Source organism: Mirounga leonina, unplaced genomic scaffold, assembly GCF_011800145.1.
Source record: "Mirounga leonina isolate KUSES-001 unplaced genomic scaffold, KU_Mleo_1.0 Mir_93, whole genome shotgun sequence".
Lineage (NCBI taxonomy): Eukaryota > Metazoa > Chordata > Mammalia > Carnivora > Phocidae > Mirounga > Mirounga leonina.
Window position 1 is genome coordinate 16120240 of NW_023270854.1, and position 18450 is coordinate 16138689.

The following is an 18450-nucleotide window of genomic DNA, read 5'->3' on the forward strand; positions in this document are numbered from 1 at the left end:
CCAGGCAAAGTAAGCAGTTAAGGCGGAGGGAGGCCCAGACAAAAGCCAGGAGCAGCCTGTCAACTATGATCACAAATCTGAGCTCCGAGCAAGAGAGACGGACTATTGCTAGCTCTTCAGGACTCATGGTCTTAAAACTACTGGAAGGACTTTACATGAGCATCTGAGAAAGGACTAAAACCCAGCAAGTTTGTACTTACTGGCTGTGGCTAAGTTTTGAAATTGGTATACTGATCAAACCAGGGTGGGGTGAGGTCACGAGAAATGAAGCTCATGCTTGTTGCAGATGCTGTTGGAAGTCCATCCCAAATCACTTCCATCCTCCTTCCTCACTGAGAGAGAGTCTTGATTTTGTTTAGGTTCCTGCCACTCCCACCACATGACTCATGGGTAATTCCTACTCAGTGGTCAGATTCCCTTCACTAGCGGCAGAGTTAGGGCAAGCATGTGACCCAGCTGGTCACTGAGGTGAGGGATTAGAGACCTCTGGGGAAGGATTTATCTCTATTCATAAGGTGAAGCCTAAAAAGAGATGGCCTCGCTTCTTCCTTTGAATGTCGTCATGTCTGGATATGACACCCGGAACACCAGCAACCATCCTGTGACCATGAGGGAAGGCATCTGAAGGACAAATCTGAACTGCTAGTGGCAGAAAGGCAAGATGGAAAAACCCACGTTCTTGGAATATATTTGAGTCACTAAATTGAACTGTACTAAACAACCTTGAATCCCACTTCCCTACGAGAAAATAAATTTTTTTATCTTTTATGCAAATTTGAATTAAGGGTTTTCTGTTACTAACAGCCAAAATATTGTAGCCGGTACAATGTTCATTCCTGAAGATCTACAGTAAATTTCTTTTCCATCTAGAGTCAGATGGAATCATTCACTCATCATCCATTAATGAGCTTAATGAGTCAGCTCACAGGGCAAAGGAAAGCAGGTCCACAGGTAGAACTCCTGAGTGTCCCAGCAATCCCACTTCTGGCTACCCAAACAAAACGGAATCCGTATCTTTCTTTCTTTTTTTTTTTTAAAGATTTTATTTATTTATTTGACAGAGAGAGAGCGAGAGCAGAAACACAAGCAGGGGGAGTGGGAGAGGGAGAAGCAGGCTTCCCGCCGAGCAGGGAGCCCGATGCGGGGCTCGATCCCAGGACCCTGGGATCATGACCTGAGCCGAAGGCAGACGCTTAACGACTGAGCCACCCAGGCGCCCCGGAATCCATATCTTGACGAGATTGTCTGCATTTCCATGTTGGTAGCAGCATTACTCACGATAGCCAAGTTATGCAAACACCTTAAATGTCCGTCAGTGGATGAATGGAGAAAGAAAATGCAGTGGGCAGGGGAAATGGGATATTACTCAGTCTTTTTTTTTTTTTTTAAGATTTTATTTATTTATTTGAGAGGGTGAGAGAGAGATCGCTCATGAGAGGGAGAAGCAGAATCCCCACTGAGCAGGGAGCCTGTCAAGGGGCTCAATCCCAGGACCCGGGGATCATGACCTGAGCCGAAGGCAGACGCTTAACTGACTGAGCCACCCAGGCGCCCCAATATGACTCAGACTTAGAAAGAAGGAAACCCCTGTCTTTGGTGATGACATGGATGAAACTGGAGGTCTGTGTGCTAAGTGAAATAAGCCAGACACAGAAAGACAAAAACTGCATGGTGTCACTTATGAGTAGAATCTAAAAAAGTTGAACTCTAGGGGCGCCTGGGAGGCTCAGTCAGTTAAGCATCTGCCTTCTGCTCAGGTCATGATCCCAGGGCCCTGGGATCAAGCCCCACATCAGGCTCCCTGCTCAGCGGGGAGCCTGCCTCTCCCTCTCTCTCTGCTGCTCACCCTGCTTGTGTTCTCTCTCTCTATCAAATAAATAAAGTCTTTAAAAAAAGAAGAAGAAGAAAAAGTTGAACTCTAAAGAAGCAGAGTAGAATGGTGGTTGTCGGGGTGGGGGAGGGATGGGAAATATTGGTCCAAGTTTCAGTTATGCAGGATGAACAAATTCTGGGGATCTAAGCATGGCGACTATAGTTAACAATACTGTATTGTATACTTGAAATTTGCTAAGAGGAGATCTTACCTCTTTGCATGAAGAAAAAGAAAAGAAAAAAAGAAAAGGTAACATGCAAAGTGATGGATTTATTAACTAGCTTGATTGTGGTAAGCATTTCACAAGGCATGTGTATATCAAAACATCATGATGTACACCTTAAATATACACAATTTTTATTTGTCAATCATACCTTTGTAAAGCTGAAAAAAAACCAAAAACCAAAAAACCAAACAGACAAAAGCAAGGCTGCAGGTTCCTTTCTTCCAGTTGGTTTACCAAGTCCCTCTGTTCCTGAAGGACTGTGGGCGGAAGAGAGCAAATACACCTCCCACACGTCCACATAAACCCACGCATCCATATATAAAGACAGGTGTGACAACCTGCCAATGGGTATTTGGAAAGTATCACATCTTGTGTTTACTTTTAGCAATAAAGACGACATCCAATCAACAAAACATGGTGTTTATTGCAGTCCCTTGTTTTCAGAGATGAAGGATGGGTGGGGCCACAGAGAAAGCATACGGTCTGGAAACAATGGTTTTCTGGCACTTAATGTTCAGGAGAGACACAGGGCAGGGCACCTTCATATTAAACCTGGTGACCTGTTGTCTAGGAGTCTTCCAGTCGTGTCAGTGTCAAGACCCACTATTTCCAGTGTGGTCCCTTCCCGGGATTTAATCTTGTAATGGCCGACATGGCTACCCAACATCCATCCTCTTCTTTTCCTTATTAATAGTAAAAGAAATGTGGCTATTGGGGGTGGGGGAGGGGCAGGTGGCAGCCCGTTGGGACCAAAAGACAAAGGCGGAAGATTTCAAAGAGCAGGGAGTCTGTGTTTTGTGCGCTCACATCACGGCCTCGGCCAAAGTGTGGAAGAGTGGCATTTGTTCCTCCAAGGAAGGAGAGCCCAGCCTTCTCCAGAGAGGAGAGGCCACCCCCATGGGGGCTCTCTGGAGACAGAGCTGGGGGAGAGCCACCAGAATCTTCTCTGGTGAAGAAGTGGGGCACGAGCAGGGCATGATTACAGCAGCCAAGTGGAAGGACCAAGACCATTCTCATTCTCTCCTTGGAGACTCTCAATGCCGCCGTGGTTAAAGCCACCTCTGTGGTCAGTCAGGTGATATGTTCTATGACTTCTGTGGGCCGGGGAGAATGGAAGGAAAACCAGAGGGGAAACAGAGAGATGTTTCTGTGTTTTATCTGGGTCTAATTAAGGAAGTGATTAATCGGAAAACACAGAGCCCCAAGAGGTGAAGCAAGGAGGCCTTTCAGTGCACGTGATGACTACGGCCTTGCTGCTTCGGAAATTGTAGTAGTTCATCATTGAGGGTTTCCCTGGAAGAGCTATTTCACAGCGTCTGATTGAAGTAGCCTGTGGCTGAGGAAATGAATAATGTAAATCCCACAATTGACTTGGATTACTCCCTTCGCATCTGAGCTGGGTTAAAATGCTTTGTGATGATCAAATGTCCCCAGTAGGAACCGAAAGGTGGGCATTGTGGGGCTAGAGAAATTGTACTGCTCTGCTTGAAATGCCTGCTTCGTGTGTTACTGAACCTCTGATCATGAGCACAGATTGCCAAATTACCCTGAGCAATTCACCCTGTAGCACTTAAAAAAAAAAACGACTTTTTAAAGGAACAAATTTGAAGATTATTGCTTTCTTCCCTTCTGGATTCTTCCTACTGGTTATCCTGCTTTGCTGCAAGGACTTCTGAATACTGTCACCTCTAAAAAGCGATCTCTCTTCTTGCTCTATGCACACATGTCTGGCCTGTGTGCTCTGGAAAACAGCCACCAGGCTCCTGCTTTCCCAGAATCCCAGGCTGGATGTTAAGTATCCTCAAGAAGAGGAATGGGTAAGAGATCAAAGAGGAAATTTTTTTTTTTTTTTAAAGAGAAGGGGACATGTTATCTGTCTCTGACCATATTATTTGAACACCAGCTCCTTTTTTTTTTTTTTTAAATAAGGTCCCACAGTTTAAGTCCCATAGGCCCAAAAATAGAATCCTTAAAACTACGTCTCCCAGTTTCCCTTGAGGCTAGATCCAGACATGTGATCTAGGTTCCACCAATCAGACACAGACGTTCAAAACTCTGATTTGGAAGTAAGCCAAGGCTGAAGAAGTTTGTGGGAGGAGGGACGTACCACTTCAAGCACACGTGTCTGCAGAGGCAGGAGAAGAGAGTGCCAAGTTCATTCTGGCAGTTCTTCGGAATGCTTTAGGGATAGCAGGGCGAGCGCTAACCACCTCATCAACCCGATCAGGGGCGTGGCTTTGATCACTTAACTTGCTGGTGTGTCTCGAGCCCATTTCTCTGGTCTTCCCTGCCTACCATCTCCTCATAAAATTTCCTTTCCTACTAAAACCAGCCAAGGAGGATGCTGTTCTTTGCAGCTAAAAATTGCCCTACCCAAGCGGCACACACTCTGATATGCGATAAGCCTGCACTTGCAAAGGAGGATTCGAGAAAGCTCTTCTAGTAGGGAACAGTGTATCTCTTCAATAAATGGATTCTAATGCTGACTTGTCCTTGGTACAGAGGAGCCCGGCCAAGGTCAGGAGATTTGAGGGAGCTGTTCTTGTCTCTCAGAACACACAGAGGAAAAATAATTGCAGCGAAAACACAGGATCACATCTACTCTTAGGACATAAGCAATAAGCAAAGAAGTGACAGTCTAAGCGGGGTGGTTCTGAGAGTATTGCCTTTCCCTCCCTGCCTGAAGTGACACCATTCGAGAAAGTTTCCCCTGGGTCGGGAAGACTGTTTTCATCTTCACGAGTGTCCCTTCCGAGGGTGAATCGTGGTGATAGGGCTTACCCCTTGATCCTTAGCTGCCACGCTGACTTCAGCTGACACAGCTCAGGATCGAGTTCTTTGGAGAGATACCAGGAGGGCCCCGGGAAGAGGACGGTGGAAGGACACTGACAACACATTTCGTGTCTCTCCCCAGGGCTGGCTCTGTGTACGTTGTGAGTCAACACGGTTTTAAAAGAAATTAGAAAGAAAACATCACATCTTTGTGGTTCTTTGACAATCAAAACAAGAGCAAGATAATCTCTTTACTGTTTCAAATGTGATTTCCCCAAATGAAGGAAATCTAAACATATGGCAAGAAGCTTTAAAATCTGTTCATGTGTGAATGTCATGATAAATTTGGAACCGGTGAGTGATACCAACCACCAGGCCACGTTCTCTGGAAATGGAAGGGAATCTCTCGAATTCAGTTTCTCCTTTTGTTGTGGAGCTGACTAAATCTGCCTGGGGGGGCCCCTTTCCTCCCAGATTGGCAATGAGATTTTGGAGAAAGGGCGCTACTTGCTAGGCTTAAATATACTGAAAGGGAGGTTAAAAACGAGGTAATGTGGACAACGTTAAATGCTACAGAACATCTCGTGACGTTGGATGTCTGAATCCCAGTTCCATCTACTATATGACCTTGGCCAAGTCACTTGACCTCTCTAATGCTGTTTCCTCGTCTATTAAGTGAGAAGGCTCATTCTCAGCTTATAAAACTGTTATTCATAACATTAGCAAAATATCTATGGTAAGGGCTAAAGAAATGGGAATTATTAAGTGAAGAGTAAGCCTCTACCTTCAGCCTGGCCCATGCAATGGTAAGGATAAGGGAATATGAGCTTCTAGTTGAAGCCTCTAGAAAGGCTGAAAGTCACTACAAGGATTCAGTAAGTGGCCTTCAGGAGAGAGAGTTAAAAATCCAGCCTGCCTTCACCAGTGAGCACACAAGCTCATTATCAAGCTGTTCGTTAATCTCTGCCACATCCTTTCACTTGGAATTGAAATGAGAGAACTACCTGCCCTTTGGACAATGTGCTTAAGTTTTTTATTGTGAATGGTAACAGGGTGGGGACTAGAATGTAATTGACAAATAGCTTATAGATGTAAAGAGCATTAATTGGAAGACTCATTATGGACAGTTATCCACAGCAAACAAATTCAAAACAGAAGATGCTGCTTGAAAATCGTGAATTTAGTTAAGGTTGAAGGATACAAGAATAGTTAAGTGTTTTGCACAAAAGAAATCTTGTTGATGATCCAGTAGAATTGATGCCGGTAGAACATAGTCTCTTAAGGGTTTTGCTTTGCTTCGTTGAGAGAGGCCTGTTGTCCTGGTTAGTTCAGCTGGGGGTTCCTTCCCTCTCGTTGAGAACCTGGAGCAGAGAGTCCACCAACTTAGAAAATATTAAAAAGACGGAAGCAAACATAGTTAGCGATCCTGAGGTCTACTGCTAGAGGCAAATACATTCCCCACAAACCATCAGCATCACTTGGGAGCTTGTTAGAAAAGCAGATTCCTAGATCTACCCCAGACCTAGCGAATTGGAAACTCTGGGGGTGGAGCCCAGCGATCTGGGCTTTCAGAAATCCTTCAGGAGATTCTGAGCATGTCCATGCCCGAGAACCACAGCTGTCCCCCCAGGAGAGAGATAGAAACTGACTTCCTCTTTCCGGAGCCAGTATATGTTTGGCTCTTTCTGTTCTATTAGCCTACCTTGTATCCTGAGATACATGTCTATACAGGTCTATTTTGACCAAAGTTGGAAATTAAAGGTATGATCGCCAGGAATTTGTTACTAAAGTGTCAGCGGGGTAGGAGGACTATTAGCGAATATGGAATCTTAATTCTTACTTTGCTTACTTTGGCAATGCCTCATTGCACAAATCAAAGCCAGTTTATGAATCACATGATTGCACATTACGAAGCCACGACTGCAAGGGGTGGAACTGTGCAACTTGGGAACAGGAGCTAATTTGGTTTTCTGCTAATTCTAAATTTATTGTGGTTTGCTCATTGTGGCTTCTGTTCAAATTCAGACTGAAGAAAGAATGAGTAGTTGTAATGTTAAAATACGTCTTTGTTCCCGTACAGCACCCTTTATATGCTGAGATGAGAAAATGCCCTTCAACCAGACTGAGCTTATTATGCCTTCCAGGATTCTCTGGCCGTTCAGGTTCCCCATCGGCCAGACCCGCCATTTGTTTCTAATAAAGGAATTACTGATAGTCTCAGGCCAGTTATTACCTGCTCTGTGGCTCAACCATTTTGACCAGGTGCTAATGAGGCCAAGGCCTGGGGTTCAATTCCCACACAGACCAATTAGTTTTGCTTTTCTCCATGTGCCCAGGGCTGCTCTATTAAGGGTCACCAGCCTGCCTGAAGATGCCTCCATCCATCTTGCAATATGAGCCACTGGTTATAAAAGGGGCCGACAGAGGAGGTGGGTGAGGATCCATGAAGCCCCCACATTGGCTCAAAATATTGAATCTGAGCTGTTTGGTTCAAGGAAATGGAGGTAAAGCTACAAGGACAAGAGGAGTTGGTAATCTAGGAAGATCAAGGACCCAGAGGCAGGAGGGAGGGGTCCCTTATTAGGGCGGGGCTATATTTGAGGTGGGGGTGACTTCACTCTGCTCCTTCATAGCAACTGTCACGGTAATTGGGGAATTTTTAGTTATTCTCGAGTACATGTTGCTGCTTTTCCTATACTTGGAACTTCCTTTGGAGCGTTTCACATATTAAGAAAGAAAACCTTTCTATTCTCTGTGCTGATTTGATGGGACAATGGGAGCCATCCCTTAAAGTGAGGGCAAACTCGTACATTTACTTCCTTTCCATAACATCCTCTCCAGTGCACTCCCTGGGCCCCTTTCTTCCTATCCACCAAATAAGAAAAAAACAAAGACTGTAAAGAACCATGGTCTAGGTCCAAATTACAAAAGGAACCTGAAGGCCAACTTCAACCTTCATTGAAACTCAAGACAATCCACAGCCACATCTAGAATTACAGATTAGGCCATGGGGCTGACTTGAACACTGTTTCATGTGATAGAAACCATTGGGTAAAAGTTCCATTAATTTTTTGTGATAAGGGTACAGTTAAAAGATGAAGGTTAACCTTGAAAATGATTGGCCATAATTGCTAATAATGTTCCAGAGCTCGTTTGCTACAATATAGTAGTCTAGATTCAGTGCACATTTACACAAATCTTTTCTGAATTAAATAAATATCTTTGCCACCAAAACATAGGAAGATGCTCAGAGTTTCTGACTACAGCTCTGGAAGATTTGGCAACAGGGCTTCATGTTTTATTACTAAAATGGGAGAGGAGAGCATATGTGGATAGTTTTTAATTTTAAGAAATCCTTCAGCCTTTGAAAATTCCTGCTGCTACTTCTGGCAATGCTCGGCTAAGTTATTAAACTTTCTAACGCTGAGCAATATATGGATTTCTAATAGAACCATTCTCTTGGTACTCCCTCTTTGTGAATAAGAAAACTATAAGATGTTTTCAATTTGCATATCAACATTCTTTCACTAAGACGGAATTTCCAAAGCAAGAAGAGTGATAAACTCTTTTGGTCTATGCAACAACTACACTAACTGTTGAATTTTTTCATATCGCTGAGAAATATATCCAAAAGAACAGTACCAATGTGTGCAATAGTTCATTATTCAACTTAAGGTGGAATGAAATGCAGGGTGCCTGGGTGACTCAGTCAGCTGGGCGTCCAACTCTCTTGGTTTTGGCTCCGGTCATGATCTCAGGGTCGTGGGATTGAGCCCCACAACAGGCTCTGTGCTCAGCGGGGAGGCTCCTTCCCAGTCTTGCTCCCCCCCTTCTGCAAACTCTCTCAAATAAATAAAATCTAAAAAAAAAAAGGTGGAATGAAATGGGATGGGCCTCCTAAACTTATAAAAAGAAGAAAAACAAAACATAAAAAAAATGGTAGAAAATCGAGGCCTGATTATAAAAAGATGACTTGGTTTCTCCTGCGTCACATGAATACTGATAAATATGGTCCCCTAGAAACACTCTCTGTGACTGCCCACTCAGTCCACCCCACACTACGACCACTCGGAGGTCTTTTTGGAGCTATTTCATAATTGGCTTCGCAGCTTACAGAATATTCTTCTAAATACGACAGGAAAACTTGGATTTTTAAGGAAGGAGCTGAATTTTTATTTTTAAAAAAAGAGTTGGTTTTTTAGTTCAGTCGGTTAAGCATCTGCCTTCAGCTCGAGTCATGATCCCAGAATCCTGCTCTCTCACACACTCTCTCTCAAATAAATAAATAAAACTAAAAAAAAAAAAAAATTTAATTATTTATTTGAGAGAGAGAGAGACAGAGGGAGAGGGAATCTCAAGCATAATCCCCACTGAGCACAGAGCCCGATGGGGTGCTCGATGGGGAGCTCGATCCCAGGACCCTGAGATCATGACCTGAGCCAAAATCAAGAGTCAGCCGCTTAACCAACTGAGCCACCCAGGCGCCGCAGGAGCTGAATTTAAAAAAACAAAAAACAAAAACATTCCAAAGTTATACAGAGCAAGGGTTGAGAGAATAAAGCAACTCAAAGTGGATATTGGGGTTTCACTCAAAAAGGAAATGAGCTGGGAGTGTAAGTCCATTTCAGTGTTTGTAAAATTGCTTTTGGGGATTTTGTGCTGGTGATCATCGTTACTCCTCAGACAAAGGAGAAGGCGCTGCTCTTGGACATCTACCCCCAGGAAGTCCATCAAGTCACCTGACAAAGAAAAGACCTCAGCCAAGGGCTGAGAAGTCCATCCCAAATTCCTGGAGCCCTCAGAGCCCTGTAATCCACCCACAAAGAAGGGAGCTGACCCCAATAATACAGGGGTGGGCAAGAGAATCACTCGGGGCTTTGTACGAAGTTGCTACTTATTTCTGTATTGGTGGGTTTAATCCAGATTTTCTTTCTGAATAAAGGCTACTAGAGATGTTCTCCCTAGGTGCTTAATGCAACAAATGAACTTTCCATTTGTGTTTAGCATCGAGAATCCACAGTAGACCAAAGTGCAGTGAAACATAGAGCCTCCCTCCAGAGAAGCCGGCTGAGGCTTGGGAAAGCCAGCCCTGAACCTCTGCAAACGGGCCATCAATCAAAGAGTTAATCACCATGAAGGAGTGAAGGCGGCAGTTCCCCAAGCTCTGCGAGTGAAACACAATATTATTGTCAGAAACAGTGAGAAGTAAGGCCACTACTGGATCCTGCATCCTTCATATTTAAGATCCATGAGGACCCACCATTGCCCAGCAGACACTTCACATGTCCACGGAGCCCGCGTGGGCTCCTGCCCTTGCTCTCACCAGTGAAAAGCTATGTGAGAGAGAGGAGTAAAATGTTCTTGAATCTTCCTCCTAAGACTGCTGTGAGCATGAACAGAGTGGAGGCACACTGCTTTGCCCAGGACTTGGATTATGGTAATCACTCAATAGAAGTAGCTATCCTTAGTATTACTAGAGTTGTGATTATTATTTTTGCTTTTTATACAAATTTCATGGAAACTTCTTAAAGGTTACTGAGAATCACTTCATTTTCAGTTGCCTTGCTTTCCTCCTACAAATTTTATTCTCTCTTTCATCCCATTTACTGTCTTTGTATCTAAGCAGTGCCAGTTTGGAATAATTCTTTCTCCCTCTCTTCTACAAGACCATAGACAGGGCAGATCAGTTGATTAGATATGTTCACCAAATTTCAAAATACTAGTGTGAGACCCAAACTAGGTAATCTCAGAACAAATATAAAGAAGTGCTCTTTGCATTAAAAGTAGCAAACCAGAGTGTTATCTCTCTCTCTCTTTTTTTTTAAGATTTTATTTATTTATTTGACAGAGAGAGAGAGAGAGCACAAGCAGGGGGAGCAGCAGAGGGAGAGGGAGAAGCGGGCTCCCGGCTGAGCAGGGAGCCTGATCCCAGGACGCTGGGATCATGACCCGAACCGAAAGCAGACACTTAACCAACTGAGCCATCCAGGTGTCCCCAGAGTGCTCTCTTCTAAAAGCATATGTGAATAATCCCTTCCACTAGTACTCATCAAAAACAAATGTAGAGTATGTTGCCGGAGGCAAGGGAAACAAAAGCATAAATGAACTATTGGGGCTTCATCCACATAAAAAGCTTCTGCACAGTGAAGGAAACAATCAAGACAACTAAAAGGCAGGCTACAAATGGGAGACGATATTTGCAAATGGCATATCTGATAAAGGGCTAGTATCCAAAATCTATAAAGAATTTATCAAATTCAACACCTAAAAACAAATAATCCAGTTAAGAAATGGGCAGAAGACATGAATAGATACTTTTCCAAAGAAGACATCCAGATGGCTGACAGACACATGAAAAGATGTTCAACATCACTCATCATCAGGGAAACACAAATCAAAACCACCATGAGATATCACTTCACACCTGTCAGAATGGCTAAAATTAACAACACAAGAAACAACAGGTATTGGTAAGGATATGGAGAAAGGGGAACCCTCTTGCATTGTTGGTGGGAATGCAAACTGGTGTAACCACTCCAGAAAACTATATGGAGGTTCCTCAGAAAGTTAAAAATAGAGCTACCCTGCAATCCAGCAATTGCAGTACTAGGTATCTACTCAAAGGATACAAAAATATAGATTTGAAGGGACACATGCACCACGATGTTTATAGCAACATTATCAACAATGGCCAACTATGGAAAGAGCCCAAATGTCCATCAACAGATGAATGGCTGAAGAAGATGTGGTGTATATAGATATATACACACAATGGAATATTACTCAGCCATCAAAAAGAATGAAATCTTGCCATTTGCAACAACGTGATGGAGCTAGAGTGTATGATGCTAAGTGAAATAAATTAGTCAGAGAAAGACAAATACCATATGATTTCACTCATATGTGGAATTTAAGAAACAAAACAGATGAACACATGGGAAGGGAGGAAAAAGGAGAGAAACAAACCATAAGAGACTCTTAATGATAGAGAACAAACTGAGGGTTGCTGGAGGGGGGTGGGTGGGGGAGGGGCTAGATGGGGGATGGGGATTAAGGAGGGCATTTGTTGTGAGCGCTGGTGTTGTATGTAAGTGATGAATTACTGAGTTCTACTCCTGAAAGCAATATGGTACTGTGTGTTAACTAACTAAAATTTAAATAAAAATTAAAACAAATAAACATAGGGATTGACTCAAATAATCTCTGGCCTCCCTTTCAAAATATTCTGGGAGGGCCTGTTGGATTAAAAAAAATCCCATCAATGCACAATCGCTAATCAGCATGACCACTGATTATACTCCTAAACTGGAGTTTGGAACCAATACCCCTTCGATTTGTTAGGAGGAAAAATCATCTATTATGTTGAAAGGAAATTACACAGGAAGTGTCTACTCATTTCTCAGCATGTATTGGTGTCAGCTTAATTAAGTGCTTCTGAAGGCTTGCACTGTAAACAATTTTATTCTTCTCTGCTCAAACCTAACCTCTTTCCAACTCTCCCCAAACACCCCACCCCCCACCCCACCCCACTCGCCCTCTCCCACCTGGTGCGTTATACCTTTAGGTTTTGAACCTAGGATTTTAAAGCTGCTGTCATCCTGGTAATCCCAAGCAGATGGGGGAGATGACTGATGGCTTCTGGTCCCCTTTGCTTCTAGGAGGCTTAGCAAATTCCTTGCAGCTTCTTCCCACCGCATGTACTCTTGCAGGTGCTGCAGCAGGCTCCTTCCCTCATAAACATATGGGGACTCTCCTGTGCTCTTTTTCCCCATTAAGTGCCCTGTGAAAACAAAACCAAAAACAGACTACCATCAACTGAACCCAGGGGGAGGAAAAAACAAGAAATTGCAAAGGACACCAATTAGGTTTGCCCTGCTTCCTCCGAAGTGCAGAATAAACAGCATTTTAGTATCAGACGTTAGTTCATACATGACTCCCTGTTCAGAATGTGCAACCAGCTGGACACGACCTACAACCACAGCTCAGGAGCCCTAGGTTTGGTCCCAGCACCTCTGCTAACCAGCTAGGTGACCTCTGCCAAGTGTTGAGCATCCCCAGTCCTCAATTTTCTCAACTCTACATTGAACAGGTTGGACTAGATGAAACTTAAGGAACCTTCCATATCTACAATGCTGCCACCAATTCTACTCCCAGCTGAATGATGGAGGTTAAACATCTTCCTCAGTTGCTTCTAAATTGCTGCCGAAAAGAAGAGTCTTGATACTTTTCTTCGTGTGATTTAAAAAGACGTTGGTTTCCTCTGGGCTCTAACACAAATGTACCAATGGAATTTTTCATTTAAACTTTCTTAGAATTTTAGCTGAGACTGAATCTAGGAACTATCACCTAGAAATTCATTTGTTGAGTATGTAATGAAAAACAAGGTGAAAACAAATTCTGAGCAATGCTTCTCAGCCACAGAAATGCAGAATTTTCTCCTAGATGTCTGAAAGGGTCAGTGAAAGACTACCCATGGCTCCAGGGATGTGCACTTCCCATATAAATGAAGAAAAATTGCCGTGTGGGAGGCCAGGCCACTAAAAATGCAGAAATTCATGTATGCAAGTGGGGATAGCCACGGTGTCAGGAGTGGGTAGGGAGTTCAAGGTCTGCACTCTTAACACCTTAGCCCCTTGCTAAGAATACCCACATTATCTTACTTAGTTTCTTCAGTGCTTTTTTCCCATCTCTCTGCAATTGGATTTTATAGTTCTTTTAAAATCCTAATACTAGTAAAACTATGGTTGTTGGTTTTTTTTAATTAATTTATTTGACACAGAGAGAGAGAGCGTGCATAAGCAGGGGGAGCGGCGGGCAGGAGAAGCAGGCTTCCCCACGGAGCAAGGAGCCTGATGCGGGGCTCGAATCCAGGACCCTGGGACCATGACCTGAGCGGAAGGCAGACGCTTAACCAACTGAGCCACCCAGGCGCCCCAAAGCTATGATGCTTTTGATTCAAAGCTCACAAGGAAAACTCTCTGTGGCTCCAGTATTGTCTGGCATTAGATGTATTGAAGGCAAACTTCGTGGGAATAAGTTTCAACAGACCTCAGCCACTTAAAATGGCAAGAGCTCCATCCACCAACAGAGAAACCCTCTCCCTGACTTTATTGTTGGCGTGTCTTTACGGGACATTTCATTTGATCTATTCCACAATAAGTTCAATGCAAGTGCGACTTGCCAAAGGTAACCCACGTATAAGCAAAGATTCTAGGATTAAAATCAGCTCACAGACCAGACTCTACTATATTATACTGCTTGGAAGTGTCTTTGAACGTCCTAAAAATATAAGGCAGGTAGAAATCACTCTGGGGTCAGGAAATAAGGGTAAGGTCTACAAACGGCTTCCTAATGTTATCAAAAGGAATAGGGATCATGTATCAGTGTATCATGACTCATTATGTGACTCAGAAAAGTTAATTCTGTGAGTATTGGGGTGCCTTAAAATGAGGTCTTACTGCACTGCAGTGTGAACACTGTCATTTATGAAATGACACCTCACACAATTTCAGGACCTGACTGAGGACACAGTCCCACCTGAAGGATTGGAATCTTGAAGGATTGGCTCCTCCATTATCTGCTTGGTCAGGCTGGTACCCAGATATCCAAGAAATCACCTGGCTATTAGTCATAACAGTGATTATGGGGCGCAACTTCCCAGGAAGCAATGAAGCATTTGGCTTTATTTGTGTGGAGGAAATTGAATCATGATAGTGGGAAAGCAGGATTAGAACCTGATGCTCCAGGAATGACCTTGGTCACTCTTATCCCCTCTCACTGCTCTCGTCTAGTTAGGATGCTAGAAATGAGGAAGCTGCTATGGCCAACGAAGCAGAGGGACAATGGAGATGTTTTTACAAATAAGAACTCCATTTTTGTCATGCCTGAATAATTTGGTGGACTTCTGTAAAACGGGGAGATAAAGTAATCCACCATTCTGTGATTGATTTAATATAGTTCCTCGTGACAGCATACAGATCTGCATATTTGGTGGGTGGGTGGTGTTCAGACTCCCACCCCCAGATCCAGAGACTGGTCATTAAGGGAAGGAAGTGCACCATCTCTAACATCCCAGGGAACCCACTGCCTGGGTCCTATTTCACTTTGGAGGTGGCTACTACCAACCAAATAATCGTCTCCATGGCAACACGGATGCTCTGCCCACTTCCACTTCTCCCATCATTTGTTATGTGTCCGTATCATAGTAATAGAGATCTCAGCCTAGACAAAAGACAGGCCCTTGAAAAAAATAAAACCTTGCCCCGAAGTAAAATAAATAAATAAATAAAAGCTTTTGTCCCTTTTAATCCCGTAAAAATACCACTACCACAGCAGGCTTGAAACATAAATGAATTTTCTTAACTCAAAATTTGAAGATCACTCCAATTTAGGGAAATCTCCATTAAGACACAGAGTGCTGAGCACTTCTGAGAGCTAGTTTTTCTGGAGTGATCCTTAAACTACATTTCGCAGTCTCTGGGGCAACACTCCCACAGAGAGCCATTCTGCCGCTGAACAGTGGTGTTTCAGGTTTCAACCTTCCAGGACATTCGTGACCTCAGTGTGAGAGCCACGACCGGGAGCATTTCATGGGAACAGAGGGGACAGTTAGCACTAGTAGTGCTGACCTGTATTCTCATACCTATATTTTGCACAAACAAAACATTTCCAGAAACATCAAGCCAGATAAGAATTTAAGTTTTCCATCTGTTAACTTGCTTTCCATTGCCACACCATGCTTCTCTCAGCTGCAAGAAGCAATTCCCTTAACAAACCTGCAAATTTGTGCTGACAGCTTCCTCATGGACAGCAATATGTAGCTTTAGTTTGATATAATTAAAACTAAACTGCACGTCTTCAGTGATTGAGGAGGACAGGCATTTCCTTAGGAGAGTGGAAAGCTAAATTTAAAATCTAACAACATCGTTCCTGCTTATGAGCGCTCAGATTCCCAGAGAGCACATCTCTCCAAAGAAACTTTTTCTAGATCACATGTTATTTTATTTTTTTTTATTTTTTTATTTTTTTAAAGATTTTATTTATTTGACAGAGAGACACAGCGAGAGGGGGAACACAAGCAGGGGGAATGGGAGAGGGAGAAGCAGGCTTCCCGCCGAGCAGGGAGCCCGATGTGGGGCTCGATCCCAGGACCCTGGGATCATGACCCGAGCCGAAGGCAGACGCTTAACGACTGAGCCACCCAGGCGCCCCAAGATCACATGTTATTTTAGACCCAACTGTGATTTTCTACTTCACCTCCCCATCTCTTGTTCTCCATCAACTCTGCAAAGCTGGCCAGGAGAGGAAAAGGGAAAAGAGTGCTTCCAAGAACACATAGGAAAATAAGAAAATTGGGGGGTGCCACTGGTTAGTGTACTCTTGGATTAGGAATGCCCGAGTGCCACCACGCAGGGTGTTTTGATGCCAGACCCCCTAAGCACCCGGGGGACAGGTGCACTGGGGAACTATAGCAACCAGCGTGGGCTTGCATCAGAAACAACATGATTCTAGGGGCCCAGATGACTCTCTCGTCCTGCTTTTGGCCTGTAAGGATTGCCTCATAATAAGCCTTTTAGTCCAAAAATATGAATGAGCGAAAGGAAGTTGGAAATCTGGGACTTTCATTCTACTTTTCCAGCCCACTGGCTGGCGGCCGGACTGGACAATGGCCACTAGGTCTAAATTCCCAGAAATCCTTTTAAAGCATGAATTCTAGGTTTGGCTTTGGAATACCTTCTAAATACCCTTCTCTCTTTGAGGGTGGGGTTTTTCACTTCACCCATCCCAACCTCTCCTCTATGTGTTCCCGGTGTCCCCTCAGAAATCACAAATACCTTCACCCCTGGGACCTCAGGGACTCGGCAAAGGGTTCTTTTAGCCACAATGAAGACTACCCTGGTGGCAACCCCGAGTTCTGGATTTCTCTGACAGAGGATATGCAACACAGAGGAGCTGAGGCCGTGACCGGTCAGCCTCACCTCTTCCCATAAAGGCGTCCCTATCCTCACACCATCTGTGACTCGGCTGGTGTTTGGATTAGCATCTTTTTCCAACACACCCTCCCCGACTAGGAGTAGATGGCTAAGGAAATAGTGGAACGCACACCACCCGCACCACCACCCCTTAAATCTCTCTGGGATCGAGCAGCTTCTGGGGAAGAGCTGGGGCCGTGGTAGCAGCTACCTGGGGAAGCTGGAAGCTTTGCATTGGCCAGACAGAGGCTATGCTGGGCGCTGGGGAGAGCCCCGGAGTGACGCTGGGTGGGCGCGAGGTGGCGGGGCCGCTACCCTCCGGCCCGTTGCGGGAAAGCTGTGGGGTCTCGCCCGGCTGCCCGCCCCCCGGAGGGCGCCCTCCCCACCGCCGCTGGGGTTCCGGGGCCCGGCCGGCGCGCCTGCCAGCCCGGGCATGGAGGCCAGGACGTGTGGACAGAGGGAAGGGGGAAGGAGCTAGGGGAGGCCGCAGATCTAGAGAGCCGGAGGACAGCGGGGGCTCGGGGACGGAGAGGCCGGGATCTGCGTGGGGAGCGGGCGCCCGGAGCCTGCGAGAGGGAAGGAGGGAGCGCAGGGGAGAGGGAAGGCGGGGGAGAGGAAATCGCCGCAGTGGCGGAAGGACCGAGGGAGCTCAGGGGAGCCCCAGACGAGGGGCGGCATTCCGGGCGCGCTCGCTGAGCGGCCCGGGACCCCAGGACCGGCTCCCACACCTGTGGCTTTGCGCGGCGCTCGGGGCGCAGCCCGCGTCCGGCTCCCGGCGGTCGGAATCCCGGGGCTCCGGGACGCGCTCGGGGACCCGGCGCCCCACGTCGTTCAAGGACAGAACCGTGCGAGACAAGGCTACCATCAGGCAGGTAAAAGGAGGTGTGGGGTAGGTGAGAGGGCAGGTTGGGAGAGCCGGCCGGGGGGGCCGGGGGAGGAGGGAGGGGAGCGGGAAAGGACCACGGGCGCAGCCTGGGGCTGCTCGGGGACCGACGGCTGCCCAGGACGGGCGAGGGGAGGGGAGGGCTGCGGCGCGGAGCCCGGGGCGAGCGGGGCGGAAAGGTCGCGGCAGACGGCTGGGGTCCCGCCGAGGCCTGGGGCGCGCGGGACACTCACCCACCGCCCAGTGGTTGCCGCGCGGGTACATCTTGTCCAGCACGGTCCCTGCGCCCGCGGGCACCGGGGCGGCCGGCCCCCGGGGCGCCTGGCAGAGGACCAGCGCCAGCAGGACGAGAGGGAGCTCGCGGCCGCGCATGGTCCCGGCGGGAAGCCCCTGGAGCGCGCGGTGAGGCCCCGGGGTGCGCTCTCCCCACCGAGCGGTGGCGCGAGGACCCGGACTCGGAGAGCGCCGCCGCCGCCGCCGCCGCCACGGGGCCCCGACTTTATACGGCAGCCCGCGGGGGGGGGGGGGGGGGGGGGGGGGGGCTCTTCTCCCGCGGCCCCGAGCGCTCTGACGTCTCCCTGCAGCGAGCCGGGGCGTTGGGACAGCAGTCCCCGAAAATCATCCATCTTCCGGCCGAGGGAGGGACAGGCTGCGCACACTGCCCCTCTCGACCTGCCCGCGTAATCCTGTCCGCCCGGGCCGCCCCCGTTGGATTAATTCTGCC

At 46.3% G+C, this 18450-nt stretch overlaps 1 protein-coding gene across 3 annotated transcripts; it reads right to left on the minus strand.

The window, feature by feature from the left end:
• Positions 1-5979: 5979 nt before the first annotated feature.
• On the minus strand, positions 5980-18098 carry GRP (gastrin releasing peptide). 3 transcript variants are annotated; one of them, XM_034995977.1, is made up of 3 exons: positions 17960-18098; positions 12452-12651; positions 5980-6256 (listed from the first exon to the last, which is right to left on the minus strand). In XM_034995977.1, the coding sequence occupies exons 1-3, from the start codon at positions 18096-18098 to the stop codon at positions 6200-6202; spliced, it is 396 nt and encodes a 131-aa protein (XP_034851868.1). In that variant the 3' UTR covers positions 5980-6199. The 3 variants fall into 3 exon arrangements, with proteins under 3 accessions (XP_034851868.1, XP_034851867.1, XP_034851866.1); XM_034995976.1 differs by having other exon boundaries at positions 5980-6232; positions 12430-12651; XM_034995975.1 differs by having other exon boundaries at positions 5980-6253; positions 12430-12651.
• Positions 18099-18450: the final 352 nt, after the last annotated feature.

Coding starts and splice junctions, on each gene's coding strand:
- GRP (XM_034995975.1), bottom strand. CDS start 18,098: ATGCGCGGCCGCGAGCTCCCTCTCGTCCTGCTGGCGCTGGTCCTCTGC. Junction 12,652..17,959: donor CGGCAACCACTGGGCGGTGG/GTGAGTGTCCCG, acceptor TTGTTTTCACAG/GGCACTTAATGGGGAAAAAG. Junction 6,254..12,429: donor CCTAGGTTCAAAACCTAAAG/GTATAACGCACC, acceptor ATATTTTCTAAG/TTGGTGGACTCTCTGCTCCA.